The sequence below is a fragment of the Oryx dammah genome, unplaced genomic scaffold, assembly GCF_014754425.2.
Source record: "Oryx dammah isolate SB20612 unplaced genomic scaffold, SCBI_Odam_1.1 HiC_scaffold_2, whole genome shotgun sequence".
Lineage (NCBI taxonomy): Eukaryota > Metazoa > Chordata > Mammalia > Artiodactyla > Bovidae > Oryx > Oryx dammah.
Window position 1 is genome coordinate 152,099,045 of NW_024070186.1, and position 17,246 is coordinate 152,116,290.

General features: G+C 44.3%; 1 protein-coding gene across 5 annotated transcripts in view; it reads right to left on the minus strand.

Moving 5' to 3' along the window:
• The window catches only part of TIAM1 (TIAM Rac1 associated GEF 1), a 309,949-nt gene that overhangs the window by 122,331 nt on the left and 170,372 nt on the right, over nucleotides 1–17,246 (minus strand). For all 5 annotated transcript variants that reach the window (XM_040227933.1, XM_040227927.1, XM_040227925.1 and 2 more), the window contains one exon: nucleotides 11,891–12,063. In XM_040227933.1, coding sequence (XP_040083867.1) covers nucleotides 11,891–12,063 — 173 coding nt within the window. The remainder of the gene's footprint in view (nucleotides 1–11,890; nucleotides 12,064–17,246) is intronic.

Here is a 17,246-nt window from a genome sequence, read left to right on the forward strand (position 1 = left end):
CAGTTACAAACCTTACTTTTTAAAAAAATATAGTCATCAAGAAGGGGGTCCGTGGGATGATTTTACAGATGAAGAAACTCAAGCCTGGTCAAAGCAGGGATGACACACTCATTTATCATAAAGCCTGATCTCTTTCCATCTTTTTTTTTTTTTAAATTTTAACATGCTACATACACCACTCCAGACCCCTTCAGCTCTCACCAATTGCTCTGAAAGCCTAGCTGTGGGGTCTTTGCTGTTGCCCACTTATTTTGAGCTTTCCTCAGGGACACGGGGGGATGGAATTTTTCTGCTGCCCTTGAAGTTAGGTGTGGTCAGGTCACTTGGCTGAGGTCAGTGGATCTGAGTAGAAGTGAAAAAAGTACAAGCCCCTGTGCCCTTGTCTTTTTGTTCTTTGTTTTGTGGTGGGTAATCGCTTTACAATATTGTGCTGGCCTCTGCCATACATCAGCATGAGTCAGCCACAGGTACACACCCGTCCCCTCCCTCCTGAACCCCTCTCCCCGCTCCCACCCCATCGCACCCCTCTAGGTGGCCTCAGGGCACTGGGCTGAGCTCCCTGTGTCGAATAGCAAATTCCCACTGGCTGCGTATTTTACACATGATAATATGCATGTTTCCACGCAACTCGTCCCACCCTCTCCAGAGCGAAGTCAGTCAGAAAGAGAAAGACAACGATTGCATATTACCACATGTTACTTCTTGGAAGAAAAGTCATGACCAACCTAGACAGCATATTCAAAAGCAGAGATATTACTTTGCCAACAAAGGTCCATCTGGTCAAGGCTATGGTTTTTCCTGCGGTCATGTACGGATGTGAGAGTTGGACTGTGAAGAAGGCTGAGCGCCGAAGAATTGATGCTTTTGAACTGTGGTGTTGGAGAAGACTCTTGAGAGTCCCTTGGACTGCAAGGAGATCCAACCAGTTCATTCTGAAGGAAATCAGTCCTGGCTGTTCCTTGGAGGGAATGATGCTAAAGCTGAAGCTCCAGTACTTTGCCCACCTCACGCAGAGAGTTGACTCACCGGAAAAGACTCTGATGCTGGGAGGGATTGGGGGCAGGAGGAGAAGGGGACGACAGAGGATGAGATGGCTGGGTGGCATCACAGACTCGATGGATGTGAGTCTGAGTGAACTGTGGGTGCTGGTGATGGACAGGGAGGCCTGGCAAGCTGTGATTCATGGGGTCGCAAAGAGTCAGCCACGACTGAGCAACTGAACTGAACTGAACTGATGGAATCCAGAAAGATGGTACTGACGAATCTATTTGCAGGGCAGCGATGGAGACGCAGGGGCTTCCCAGGTCGCACCAGTGGTAAAGAATCTGCATGCTAATGCAGGAGCCTTAAGAGATTCAAGTTCGATCCCTGGGTGGGGAAGAGCCCCTGGAGGAGGGCATGGCAACGCATTCCAGTATTCTTATGTGGAGAATCCCAAGGACCGAGGAGCCTGGAGGGCTACAGTTCATAGGCTCACGAGGAGACAGACACAATGGAAGTGACTCAGCACTTAATGGAGACACAGAAACAGACTCCTACCCTTGTCTTTTGAAGTAAAATGCTGACTCAAGAGTTAATGATTGGGAAAGAGGAAAATGTAGAAACAAAGAATAGCTGTTGGGCTGGGGAAACTGGTAACAATTTAGACTTAAATTCTGCCACAGGACAGAATCACCCGAACTCCCAGTTCCCTGATATATCTAGATAAAGGCCTGACACACATTCCTAAGTTGTTTTTACAGGAAGCAGACCCTCCCTCCAGATGAATATTACTGACACAAAAACACAAACCCAAGACTGGTTGAAACCAGAAGACTGATGCTGCTTGAAACTTCACCTTGATATATCAACCAATCTGAGAACCGTCCATGAGCTAATCGCACCCTGCTCCTTGAACACTATAAAATTCCTCCTCACTATCCCCTTCCCGACCCCAGGGTGAGTCACACAGTCTCGAGGCAATTAGCCCCCTGTGGCCCCCTTTGCCTGGCAAAGCAATAAAGGTTCCTCTTGTACTTCACCCAAAACTCTTGTTTTCCGTGTTTTTATTCAGCAACAGTGAGCAGAGGCTGAGTTTCGGCAACAGAAGCAACGTTACTAGTAAACGTGTTACTAGTAAACAAAAGCCTGCTTCACCCTATTCTGGTCCCTTGGCCTACAGTCCTGGAAGTCCTGGAGGAACAAGACACAGCTTCTATCCGCCTGGGTGTCTAAGTGCCTAGGATGAGAACAGCATCATAGCCAATGTCTTATCACACACATGGCAGGAATGGTAAGAGATGTGAGGGTTGCTCCTTACTGCAGTATAACCTAACCTGTCCTGACTGATATACTAGCAAAGTAAGAAATTCATTTTGAAATACGTGATGCTTTTTATTTTTTTATTTTGTAATTTCTTATTGGAGTTCAGTTGCTTTACAATGTTGTATTAGTTTCCACTTTACAGCAAAGTGACTCAGCTATATATCCCCTCTTTTTTGGATTTCCTTCACATTTAGGTCACTACAGAGCACTGAGCAGAGTTCCCTGAGCTATATGGTAGGTTCTCATTAGTTATCTATTCTTTACATAGTATCAGTAGTGTACATGTCAATTCCAATGCTTTTTTTAAGAGTCTGTATAATATACTCCAAGAGGAGCCATGGCTGATAGGTTCTGCAGAACAACAGTTTTTCACTCTCTTCACTTAATGAAGAGAATCCCATCTTCCTTCCACATGTAAGATTCTCCATCAAGCTCAGTCAAGGGCAACACACTCCATTCTCACGTCAGAGAGTTTATGTCTTCCTCCCAGTTAAGGGGTAGAAATGAAGGAAACTGATACCAATTGATGAAGCCAAACATCCTTTGAAAGGTGTATATTTAATTCTGACAAAGCAGCTATCCTGGAATTTATTTATTTAAAAGAAAGAAGATGGTGGTTGCCAGGGGTTCAGGAAAGGGGAGTATGGAGAGTTCAGCAAGTACAGAGTTTCAGTTCTGCAAGATGAAACGAGTTCTGGAAATGGATGGTGGTAACGGTTGCAAAACACTGTGAATTACCTAATGCTGCTGAACTGGGCACTTGGAAACGGTTGGTATGTTCTGTATATTCTGAAGTGTTTTTCTAAAAAAGACAAAATAAAAAGAAAGGGGAAAAACCTACCAAATCTCATAATCTAGAGAAAGATGTTTAGAAAATGCGATCACAGCTTTATGAAAAATTTAACAAGTAGCCCTTTAAACTATTAAAAAAGCTCAAGCCACCAACCACTTTTGAAAGCTGTCAGAGATGGAAGGCAGCTCCATTAGAGAGAAATTTTGCTCCTGCTGTCCTGTCTAAATAAAACAGTGGTCTCTGCCATTCTCCATTATTAGGACAAATCGATTTCTAAGAAGGACAATCACTCAATGAGCTTTTCAGCAGAGTCTGTCCCTGGCAGTGGCGTACACAAGGCTACATGTGGAGGAGAGGGTGGGCACAGACCACGCTGACCGCTGTCAACAGCAAGTTAAGTAGAGTAAGGAAACGGTTTCTGGCCATACTACAGGCTGAACGTTTCTGACTTGATCACAGCAAACCACTCACTTGATCCAATGTTTTCCAGTGTGGCCATGCCAGGATCTAAACTCTGACATGCTAGAAAAAGCTTTTCAAAGCTGCTCACTTTGCATCACCTTCTTGAACCAGGGAAATTTAATCAGGGACACCAGGTCAACCTGAGAGCCCTCCATCAGAGGCAGGAAGGAGATCCTCGAGTGGTACCCTCTCAATTCCCTCCACACACATCACCTCTCATTAAACAAACAGCAGCAGACAGGTAGAGAGAGGGAATTGTGTGCTTTGAAACTTTGCCTGCTGGGGATGCTATAAATACTGTATAAAGTTCAGTGAAGGAAATAGTAGAGTTCTTGCCAAAAGAGGATATAATCAACAAAAAAATGCATTCTGCATAAGAGCCCCGGTTGAGCATAGAGTTAAGATGAAGCTCAGGGCTTCATTATGTATTTAAATAGATCCAGCTTCAATTATCCAACTGAATGGAGGATACTTTGTGATTTCAGATAATCAATGGTTTACGTGAGTGGCAGGAAAAGAGAAATTCATTCTAAACAAGAGAAGGACTAGAGAATATATGCCAGGTCTAGGAAACTAACATTTCACATCATTTGAGTGTATAGGAGTACGGGAAAAATTGTAAAGTAGGTTGAACTTTTTCCACTTTAAAAGAACAAAAAGGGAAAAGAATAAAGTTACATATTTTTAAGAGGCTAATTGGGAACGAAGTTCCTGTGTGAGTTCCTAAAAAGTCTTTTTTCTTATTGATTTTTCTGTTTAACACATTTTAAAGTTTTATTATATAAGGGTTCATTAAACTATCATTGTTAATACTTATAAAGAAAATTATAGATATCACCCCATGATTGTAACCTGAGGCTCATCTCATCTACTGGAGAAAAGTCATGTAACTGGGCAACCCTCCCACCCAAGGTGAACTCTTTAAAGAAGAAAGGCTTCAGGCCCCAGGAAACCAGACCCCAAAAGACGAAGGAACTGTTTACTGCAAAACAGAGGAATACCTGCAAACCTGACCCAGTGAATGGCCATGGCAGGATCCATCTCTGGCCAACTCAGTAACCCTCAGGAAAGGCCAACAAATATTGTAAACTGGGGCCCCCTTCACCAAAAGCCTCCCCATCTGTTCATGCTGCAAAAGCCTCCAGGAGGTGTCAACATGCACCAATGAGACCCAAGTACTTCTTTGGTACCTCCTATGTAAATGTGACCAGACAACTAAGGATCACGTGATGAAAGCCTCCAGCATGAAAGGCAGACACCGAAGCACACGGAAGGGTTCGCATGGTGACTGTGACGCATGGGGCCTTGAAAAGAGACAAGACTGGAGCAAAAGGACCAAGGGCTAGGGGAGGGCAGACTCCAGGGAAAACCCCAGTATTCAACTACCCAGTAAACTGGAGAATTTTAAAAATACAGTGAAGTAACCAAAAACTAAGCAAATTAAGCAGAAAAAGAAAGACATTCATGAACTACAAGCAAACAAATAAAATGACCGTACACTGTTTGGCTCAGCAGCTAATACTATTTATATGGTCATACAGCATGGGGACGTCAAAAGAGCGTAACAGGGACTACTGATCGAATTCTAAATTTTCATGTAAGGAAGGATAAGAAGAGAACTTCACTGTAGGTCTTTTAAGATTAACTGAATTCTCCAAAACTATGCATTCAGAACAGAAACAGACTCACAGACAAAGAAAACAAACTCATGGTTATCAAAGGGGAAAGGCAGGGTGGAGGGGGAGAATAAATTAGGAGTCTGGGATACAGACTATTATATACACAAACCATCTATACCGAATAAACAACAGGTCCTACTGTGTAGAACAGAGAACTGTAGTCAATATCGTGTAATAAACTATAATGGCAAAGAATCTGAAAAAGAATACATATATATACATATGTATACCTGAATCACTTTGCTGGCACTCAAAACAAATGCAACCTTGTAAATTAACTATATTTCAAATAAATAAAATTATCTGTATTAATACAAATTTAAAATATTGTAAAAAGGAAACGGAACACAGTCAGTAACATATTCCTTGGATGATACATACCAGTATACTAGGCTACAATGGAGCTCAGTCACAACTGTACCTCTCCTCTGTGCTGTTAACATGTGGAGAAACCTCTGAACACACTAACAACAGGGCATGCACTGTAAACAGTGGCCAGCCTGTGCACTTATTTTGCACCTCAACACCCGTACTCTGCAACAATACTCTCCTTAGAGCTGGACCAACAGGTCCTCATGCCTTGAAAAGGCGCCACCCCGGGGGGGGGGGGGCATAAAATGGGCAGGGTCCAGCAGGCACCCCTTCAGGGAGCTCTATGACCCTCTATCCCAAATGGGGCATTAATAAGAGGCGCTAAGGAGCAATGGCACCCCACTCCAGTACTCCTGCCTGGAGAATCCCGTGGACGGAGGAGCCTGGTGGGCTGCAGTCCGTGGGGTCGCTGAGAGTCAGACACGACTGAGCAACTTCACTTTCACTTTTCACTTTCATGCATTGGAGAAGGAAATGGCAACCCACTCCAGTGTTCTTGCCTGGAGAATCCCAGGGATGGTGTAGCCTGGTGGGCTGCCGTCTATGGGGTCGCACAGAGTCGGACACGACTGAAGTGACTTAGCAGCAGCAAGGAGCTCTTGGACACACGAGTCTATGGCTCCGGTCATACCTGCTCTTTCTTTTCACCAGATTTCATGACATTGAGCCACCAGAATAGCACCAACAAGCTTATCTGGGTTGAGTCCAATCCTTCACCGAGATTCAAAAAATTTGGCATCGGGATCCACACATGCTAGAAGTGACCCTTCGTCACAACGAACCTACGCCAAAACCAAAGGGAAGTATTCCTAAAGTGGCTGGCTAGAGGTAGGAAAATGATCGACAGCGGTGGGAAAACAGGACTTAGCTAGAAACCAAGCCAACACTTAACGAAGACCAAACGTGGAGTCTCTCATATCTGCATATTTTAACTCAAAGTTAAGAAGGATATAAACACCACGGAAGATCAAATTAGCATCCTAGATGATTTCATTAGAAGGACAAAACCCACAAAGATAGAATTCTGAAGAACTAAGTTTAAGTTCTGCAATTTGGAGTTTTCAGAAATCTATTAAAATAAGATGACAAGGATCTTGTCACTGAGGGTTTATAGACCACAAGCTGGGTATGAGTCAACGGTTTGTTGTGGTTTCTAGTAAATTAAGGAATTGACACCAGCATCATGGAAGAAATGAGAGAGCAGGGACTGAAATGCAGGAGGCACAGGGCGGGCCTCACGAGGACAGGGTGTGGGGTCCTGGGTCACAGTTAGGAGGAGAACGTTCAGGAAAGGAGCTGGACCACCGGGAGCCTGGCTTGGAAACCTCGGGGAGGGACCTAAACAGGAGACAGGGCGCAGGGAAATGAGAGCGGTTTTCAAGTCGTTAGACAGTTATCAGGAAGAATAAACATGAAAGGCTTACTTAAAACTCTGGGGGAAAATATGGAATCAAACAGAAATGGCAAATGTCGCCAGAAAGAATGTATCATCACAACATGACGAAGAACGTTCTAGAACGTGGAGACAACTAACCAAATAGATGGGCGCTTCCCAGGGATGGTAGCCGCCCAGAGTGGCCAGACTGCCCGGCTGTCAGGAGCCTTGTAGGAATGGTACCAGCCTTGAGAAGGAGGCTTCATGCCAATCTGCTGCTGCTAAGTCACTTCAGTCATATCCGACTCTGTGTGACCCCAGAGACGGCAGCCCACCAGGCTCCCCCGTCCCTGGGATTCTCCAGGCAAGAACACTGGAGTGGGGTGCCATTTCCTTCTCCATCTACTCAAGTCCAAATACGAAGTCCCTTCTACAGGCTCTTCTAACAAGTCCACTTGATGCTCCTGGTGATTTCCAGATCATTTTCTAACTTGGTTATCCTTGTCCAGGGTATATGACACTGATCTTCACTGAATCTGATACACAGAGACCTGGGGCACTTGAAGGTAATTAGTCCTCAGAAGGTGATCAAACTCAAAGTTTTAGTCTTTCCTCAGAGAAGCCACACTCAACTTCTGTAAAGATACTTATTTTAGAGAAGCACAGGAAACTAATCTCTTTTTCTTCTAGTTAAAATGCTAACTATAACATTTAGTGAGCATTTGCTACCTATCAGACACTTGACTTGCATTACCACATCTAATACCCAATTCAACATAAAGGTGTAAATACTATTTTTTTTGAAGTCTTTTTAAACTGTGCGTGCTTTATAGGTTAGGAGTTTGGCATCAGAAAAAAAAAATATATATATATATATATATGCATGCTATACAAGAGACACTATAAATGCTGAGAAACTTTCTACAGAAAGGCAATGCCCCCTTAGAGACAGTACTTCCCACACTTCTTTTTTGTTCATTTGGTTTTTGTCTGATTGCTTTTGACTGCGCTGGGTCCTCGTCACACTGCACAGGCTTCTCCAATTTGGCGCACGGGCTTAGCTGCCCCTCGACATGTGGTATCTTAGTTCCCCATAAGCGGTTGGACCCACGCCCCCTGCATCGGGAAGATCCCCTGGAAAAGGAAATGGCAACCCACTCCAGTATTCTTGCCTGGGAAATCCCATGGACAGAGGAGCCTGGCGGGCTACAGTTGACGGGGTCACAAAGAGTCGGACACAGCCGAGCAAATGAGCACCCCTGCATTGGAAGGCAGATTCTTAACCACTGGGCCACTTCTTCAGATACATTATTCGAAATGATTTTCTACCCAGTCAGGCATCATTCTTACTCTGTCTGCTAACTGTGTTCCCAAGGCACTGAATACAGAAGTTGAAAACTAATATTAGGCTATGTTACCATAAAAGTCACCAAGATTTTTGGAACGGTAAGCAATATCCTCCAGTAATAGATGAGGAAAGGGCCGAGAGGAAACTGTGCTTTGTAGGTGATGCTGCTGATTCTGGCTTCCAGTGGGAGCGAAGAACACTAATAGAAATATTAATAGTTGAAATGCAGAAGCTCTGGCTTCCCCTTTGTAAACACAGCACTTCTCCTATATAAACTCTAACGTTCATGTCCATTCCCACCCCCGTCCCGGACACAAAACCCCTTTTCTACTTCTGCTGGTAGCACGAATCTCTTTTCCATGGGCAGCAAATGTGAATAACAGCATCAGATCAGCAGCATACAGGCTCTGGAAACTGTGTGCACTGAATTGAGCCCCGGGGCTGATATAACCTACAAATTATTTCCATAATCATGCTCGCTCTCCCTCGCTTTCGCCTCACCCCCTGCACACAGGTTCCTTTCAAATTCAGCCCCTCCAGAGTCATGTGGATTACAATAAGTAGAAGGTAGAAAATGCCCTCATGGATCCCAAAGAGCAGTAATTTCCTCTGAAAAGGTTCATTCTGTGCTCTGTCCCACGTAAGCAGCATAAAATTTCACCAAAAACAAGAGGACACAGTGGTTTTCATGAATAAGGTCCTATGCTGCCACAAAAAGAATTTTATTCAACGTGACCTATTGAGTATTCAGATTCTAATAGCAATTTTACGGCCAGGAAAGTCCTTTCAAAGGGAATTCACATGAGAATTGTGTAGGTAAAAAAGAAGAACATCCTGAAATCAACCAAATTATCATCTAACCTGTACAGTGAGGCAAGGATGGCCAAAATCAAGTTACAACTTTCAAATATTCCAAGTAAGTGGCTTAATTATAAAAAAGAAAAAAAAGTCACTTTTTATCATAATCACTGATTCTCGCCCATGTTCTTCTGAGCGTAAAAAGTAATAGTAATGAGATAAGTAATATGCTTAGACAAGAGGCTTTGGGAAACAAGAGGCTTGGTTTGAATCCAGCCCCAACACTCAGTTACTATGAACTGGCATCCAATTATCAGCCTTTGTAGCCTTAGCTTCCACAGAGGGGGTACACAATCCATAACAACTGGTTAAAAGATGGATACTGCTGTAAGACTTAAGTGGACTCACACTGTAAAACATGTTCAATGTGGTGGCATACAGTAAGGGTTCAGTAAATGTTTGTTTACTGTTGTTATCATGAAAGCAGTTAAGCATTTTATCATTTGCAAGATATCCAATTAATTAATTAGCTATTCCAGATTTGGAAACACAATGGTTTATAAGTTATATAGGAGAATATGTTCATGGGACACAGCATGGAGATTTTTCAATAGGATACATAAAGAACTACCCACTAGTTCCCTTCCACCTTGAGAAATGAGAGTACATTAAAATTAAAGTTTTGGTTTAACAAAGAATACCTTTAAGAGAGTAGAAAGCAAGCCACAGGGAGGAAAAATGACATTTGGATGCATATAACTATGCGTTTGAACTGTGGTGTTGGAGAAGACTCTTGAGAGTCCCTTGGACTGCAAGGAGATCCAACCAGTCCATTCTAAAGGAGATCAGCCCTGGGATTTCTTTGGAAGGAATGATGCTAAAGCTGAAGCTCCAGTACTCTGGTCACCTCGTGCGAAGAGTTGACTTAATGGAAGAGACTCTGATGCTGGGAGGGATTGGGGGCAGGAGGAGAAGGGGACGACAGAGGATGAGATGGCTGGATGGCATCATGGACTCGATGGACGTGAGTCTGAGTGAACTCCGGGAGTTGGTGATGGACAGGGAGGCCTGGCGTGCTGTGATTCATGGGCTCACAAAGAGTCGGACACAACTGAGTGACTGAACTGAACTGAACTGAATTAACAAAGAGGTGATGTACAAAACACGTAACCAACTGCTGTGAATCATGACGAGGAGACGGACACTTCAGTAGAGAAGTAGGCGAGAGACTTAAAAACTTCACAGAAGATGATACTGGAATGGTCCTTAGACCCAGAAAAAGGTGCTCAACTTCACGCTGATAGCTTCAAAAAAGAAAAGACAAAGGTCTGACAATAACACCTGTGGACAAGGATGAGAACGAACTGGAGTTCTCCCGGGCTGCTGATGGGAAGAGGACTATTTCGTTCATTTTGGAAACGGACAGTACCTAGTACACCTGTCTGTGTGCACATACCCTATGACCCAGCACTGCTGCTCCTGGGTATACACCAAAAGAAATCCAGACAAATGCATCACGAACACAGACACGAGAGACGACGTGGGTTCCATCCCTGGGTTGGGAAAATCCCCTGGAGTAGAAAATGGCAACCGACTCCAGTATTCTTGCCTACAAAACTCCATGGACAGAGGAGCCTGGTGGGCCCCAGGTGAAATAACCTATTACTCTCTCCCATGCCTTTTTTTTTTTTTTTTTTTTTAAATTTTACTTTACAATTCTGTATTGGTTTTGCCATACATTGACATGAATCCACCACGGGTGTACATGCGTTCCCAAACATGAACCCCCCCTCCCACCCTCTCCCATGCCTTTATTTCAACACTCTCTTCACATGGCATAGCCTCACCATCAATTTCACTCAAATCATCCCTGTTCTTCCTTTAACATTCACAGTCAAGGTTTACCACATCATAAAGTTCCATGTATTCCAGTGTCTGCCTCCCATATTATATGTGAACACTTTCAAGCACAGGGACTATGCTAAAATCTTCTTGGTATTCTCCACATCACTATGCATAGCACATAGGAAGCATGGTTTGGCTTGAGGACTTCCTATATTATTCCTCAATTATAAAATGGAGAAAGCTTACTAATGCACTAACACCCCAAAAAGTATATCACAACTGACCTAATTCAAAGGATTCCCTAAAAAAGCAAATGTTCACCCTGAAGTGATACATAGGTTAGTATGTTTTAATACAATGAACAGTCAGAATTCAATAACTTTAAGTATAAGGTTCTGAAAAGATGAGGAAGAGAAACAGGTTGGGAAGAGACTATTTCCAGGATGTCATGATTTTATTTTATGAGTAATATCAGAAGAGAACATATTATGATAAAAAATTTTGACAGCGCAAATCAGGTCTAAATTAAGGAATTCATGATCCTTGCTCTAAAGTGCTACACAAATCATATCAAGATTTCAGTGAAAAATCCTTCAATCTACACCCCTCCCTCAGGCTTCACCGAGGAGACCTCTAGGTGAGTTCAATCACTCCTGGAACTCAACAGAGATGTTTATTTCGTCATTCATTATGGCAACTCAATGGACATGGGAGACAGTGAAGGACAGGGAGGCCTGGAGTGCTGCGGTCCATGGGGTGGCGAAGAGCACAGCACCTATCGCTTCTATAATGTGCAAAAGCTAGGACCCCCCGCCCCAACCCAACTCAACAGGAAACAGGATGAAATACTCAGGCAGGAGAGGAAGGTATCTGATAAGTGATCTGAAACGCTCTGCAAAGGAGAAGCCACACACCTGGAAAAGGAAGGCATCGCCCAGGGAATTGCTGAGGCAGAAGACGAAGTCCTTCTTAGGGTGCTCAGGAACTGCCTGTACAATGCTGTTCTCCACCCAGACGGCGTGCTTGGGGACGCTGGTGTGGTCTATCCCGGACCTGCCGTCGCCCTCGTAGAAGAAGAGTGTGCACCCTGGGAAAACAAAGCGGCGTCTGCGTGAGTACTTGGTGCAACAGAAAGTCTGGAGTGAAAACTGTGGCTTGCGCGCTGTTACTAGGAAAGGGCTGGAAATTAGCATGGAACAGAGGAAGTAAAGAGAAGGGGGCTATGCTTGTACTAAGTCTTGGATAAGCTTGTATTAAGAGAGGATCTTTCTTTTTTCCCCCTAATTGAAGTATAGTTGATTTGCAATGTTGTGCTAGTACTCCCCCCCCCCCCAAGTCTTCCTGGAATTTGTTACCATATTGCTTCTGTTTCATGTTTTGGGTTTTGGCCCAGAGGTACCATGGGATTCTTAGTTCTCCGGCCAGGGATGGAACCCACACCGCCTGCAATGGAAGGCAAAGTCTTAACCGCTGGACCACCAGGGAAGTCTCCCATTAAGGCTCAAATCTCAGTGTCATCACGCACGCCCTCGAGTTCTTCGCGATCTTACTTTCCACTTCAGAATGTTTTATTCTGGGTATCCTCAGAGGCATGTGGGGATCTGAAGGCTCCTCTGACCAGTACCATGTACCACAACTCGCTCGGTACTGTCTGACTCTGTGGTCCCGGGGTGGCTGTAAATTCAGCTCCATGGGTCCAAAGGGCAAGCAGTGCTGAGTGAGGCCTGGCAGTCGGGACTGTCCCCCTACAGCCTCCTCCCAATATTTCCCACAGCAAATGCAACCAGGAAACACCATCTATTGGGTTTCTTGACTGTGCCCTTGGCGAAAACAAAATACAACACTGACTTCAGGTGCTTTCAGGATAAGGAAAGAAACGATGGACTTTTGAGTCTCAGATCTTCTCTATAAAATGCTTTCCTAGAGATCAACCAAGTGCTTGCTCCTCCTGGAAGAATAAACACAGGATACACGGATGAAGGCCTAGGGGAAGCTGGAGACCTGGGCCATGCTTAATTAAACTACGAAACGAGTAGAAGCCTGGCCCAAATTTGTGGCCAGCTGGGTTCCGCAGATACCCTCCAACCATGGCCTGCAGGTGAGGTGCACTTTATTAGTAATTACTCACTGAGGACTTACTCTCAAGTCATCAAATTCAACTTCAGGGGAGGCTGGGGCCCAACTTTCTAATTCTTTTAACTTCAACATAAGCCACTTGGTCAGTTTTCAACATCTTCCTTACCACAAGCAAGGGCCACCACTGATATGACTCACAAAGCCCTTCCAAGAACCATCTCTTCAGCTGCAATATGAACTTCCGCAAAGCAAATTTCTAACTGATAGTGTACAATGATGGGCATCAATTGAAAAGTCACACGGGTGCAAAGGCCATTTTTTCCTAGCCCTTAATATTTCACAGGACAGCTTTCTTGCTGGCTCAGCAGTAAAGAAATCTGCCTGGCAATGCAGGAGACGCAGGTTCCATCCCTGGGTTCAGAAGATGCCCTGGAGGAGGAAATGGCAACCCACTCCAGTATTCTTGCCTGCAAAATTCCATGGACAGAGGAGCCTGGCGGAATACAGTCCATGGGGTTGTCAAAGAGTCAGATACAACTGAGAAAATTAACCTGACTCATATTTCACAGGAGCATGTAACAGCTGCTGGATGCAGCGCCTGCAGCACAAAGGCACACCACACACTGGCTGCCAAGCCCTGCTGCTTTCCCGGTGCTTCCCGTGGTACCGCCTGACCACGAGCTCAGCCGAAGAGTCTACTGCGTGGTGCTGCTGAACATCACGATTTTATAACTGTTGTCCTTGTATCCACAGTTCAAGAGTTTCAATTCTCCCTCCAGCCCATTCAAGTTATATTCACCTCCCCAAACCCCTCGCCCCGAGGACAAAGCCCTATGTTTTCTGTGACACTTATTGTTGGAATTTTATGTAATTTTAGTAATGTATTAATTAATGTATTAATTTTATGTAATTTTAGTCGGGTTTTACTTTGTTTTTATGTTTCCGGGGTATAAGTTACATACATATAATTTAACTATAGACCTATTACCCCAACACTATATATATATATATTAATAATCCTTATTTTGAAGAGCTCAAGTTTTTACAGGAACACAGAGCTCACATTCAGAAACATCTAAATCTCCTCTTTTCATGTCTTAAGCTAGCATAGATTCAGAGATAGAAAAAGAAAAGAAATGGAAAGAAGAGGATATTTTCCTTGAAATCTGAGGTTCCCGAGGTAGGGGCATTTTTGCTGAACGAGGGACATTTGGTGAAGTCTAGAGACAATTTTGGTTGTCACAATTTGGGGGTGGGGGACAGGGGTCCCCAACCTCCAGGATCTAAAGCCAGATGATCTGAGGTGGAGCTGATACAATAAAAGAAATAAAGTGCACCATAAATGTAATAAACTTGAATCATCCCCAAACCATCCCCCCCACCTCCCCATGGAAAAACTGTCTTCCATGAAACCCAGTCCCTGGTGCCAAACAGGCTGGGGACCACTGACTGGACGAGGATGCTGTCTAACATACAATGCCCAGGACAAGCCTCATGACAAAGAATTATCCAGAAAATGTCAGCAGTCCCGCTACTGAGAAACCTTACTCTAAATAATCCTTAGGACTAATATTACACTAATGATGAACAGATTCTTAACAGAAAAGGGACAATGCAGCTTTACTGTAGTTAGAACAGAAACCGAAGCCTGTGGATCATGGATACACAACGTCCACACACTGATGTCTCCCCAAATTGCCATTTCTATCATTTTTCAACTTAGGTTTACAATCGCCCATGACAATGGGTGGTTGAAAATCAGCTTCTCCTCAATTATCGATGTGTTTCAACTTTAAGACTGGCGTGAAACAGCAAGGCTGGGCACCACGCGCTCCCTGGTAACATCTTCTTTACCTTCATCTTGAACGTAATCTGTTTGCCTTTCAGTCGTGGATGGAGACACTCCAGAGTCTAATTCTTAAACTTTTAAAAGATTAATTATTCTGTCGAACGAGAAAGAATCTTTGAAGAATTCTCTAGCCCACGGTTTCCAAGTACCCTGCTTTTTATTTCTCCATCTCCAACCCCAAGTCAGCAGTGAGCCCTGACTGTGAGTGGCAGGGACAAGCCCCGAGTTTGTCGATCTATAATGGGACCCGTCATGAGCCAGAAGGAAAAGATTCGGCAGCTGTGTGTTCCCGTCTGGATCCTGACAGACTGTGTCATTCAGATCTGGGTCACCAAGGAAGTGAAGGCTCCTTCCTCTAATGGGTGTGTGGACTGGGCTCCTGAGTGCCCACATCCTGCCTTCCTTGATCATTTATTCTCTAAAGGAACAGCAAAAACGAAACAGCCCCCGCTTCCATGTCCCAAGTAAAAAAAAAAAATCACCTAATTATTTTTATCCTATGCCATTAACAGTGTTATTCTCAAACTGAGTCTAAGCATCACCTGAGAACTTTGTTTAAACCATAGATTCAGGGCCTGCCATGGGCTGAATCCTATCCCCCCAGGTCCCTAGGCTGAAGTCATAGCCCAGGGCCTCAGAACTTCGCTATATTGGGAGACAAGGGCTTTACCAAGGTAATTAAAATAAAAGGAGGTTGTTCAGGTGGGCACTAAGCCGCTATGACCACTGTCTTTATAAGAAGGAGGAATTTGGACATAGACAGGTACAGACAGAGGACACAGAGAACACCAAACCTGCTGCCACCCTGACCTCAGACTGCAAGGCTCCAGGACTGTGAGACAATCCGCTTCTTTTGTTGAAGGCACCCAGTCTGTGGTACTTGGTTATAGCAGGTCCAATACAGGGATTAACACAGGGCCCCAGCTCTAATACTTTAGCCACCTGATGCGAAGAACTAACTCATTGGAAAAGACCCTGATGCTGGGAAAGATTGAAGGTAGGAGGAGAAGGGCACAACACAGGATGAGACGGTTGGACAGCATCACCAACTCAATGGACATGAGTTTGAGTAGACTCCAGAAGTTGGCAACAGACAAGGAGGCCTGGCATGTTGCAGTCCACGGGGTTGCAAAGAGTCGGACACAACTGAGTGACTGAACTGAACTGAACCAGCTTCAGACTTTGAGATTCAGCAGGCATGGCTATAACCCAGGAGGCGACTCAGGCAACTTCTAATCATGTTGTTCAAAACTCGACATTAAGTAATAAAATGAAAGATAACACAGGCTGCTAAAGGGAACAGAGGCTGCGGGGTCCAGTGCTGTGGACCTTTGGGGAGGAGAAGGAGGTGGAAGAAGGGGTCTTTCTCCCTGATGTCATCTCATCCCACCCCCCACAGCAGGACAGTGGATACAATCCAGGGCCCCTCAGACACGACCCGATAGTGCCTTCAAATTAAGCCGAGGCAGGTCTCATATGAAAAAGAATGGTAGCAGGTCTCCAAAATGCTCCCACAGGAAGAACAACTGTGTTCACAAGCAGAATCACGACATCAAATAGCCTTTTCGCAATTCACAATGGGAAATGAAAAGCAAAGTGTGCTCTGTGTATGTGTGTGTGTGTGTATGTCACCCAATAGAATCAGCTCAAATCCAACGTTCCTGTGTTTTGAACACAGATACTTCACATCTGGTGTTCAAAATTTTATATGCATTTTATGTAGACTATAGTACGGTATTTGATTTTGCATAGACACCAAAATTTAAAGTTTAATATCAATATTTTCTGAGGTTTTCCACAGAAGATACTACAGGTACCAGAATTCCACATCTAGTCAAACTCTGAAACCACTAAGGCAGACAGACTTTCAGAACAAGAAGAGGACACGAGGAAAGAACCCGTGGCTGACTCATGTCAGTGTATGGCAAAAACCACCACAGTATTGTTAAGTAATTATCCTCCAATTAAAATAAATTAATCAAAGAAGAAGAAGAAGAACTTGACTCTTTCCGAGACATCCTTAGAAGTGGAGCAACAAGATGTAATAACCCGACAAGTCTTAAAAACCTAAAGACAGCATCCTATGCTAAACATGCCGGAACGTTAGACACACAAGCTCTTGGCAGAAAGGAGGGGAAACTGCCCTGCACTGTCTGACAAGTGTAAAGACTCCTCTGTGGGACAATTGCTTGTTCCCCAACATGCCCAACCTCCTTCCCTCTGCAGTAATAGCAACCCCAGTGCTTGGTTGAGTCCACCCCTGCCTCCCTTGCAGCTAGGCTGGACTCATTTCTGGCCTATGCAGTGGAAGCAGAAGAGATTCAGTCAACTTCCAGGCTGTACTC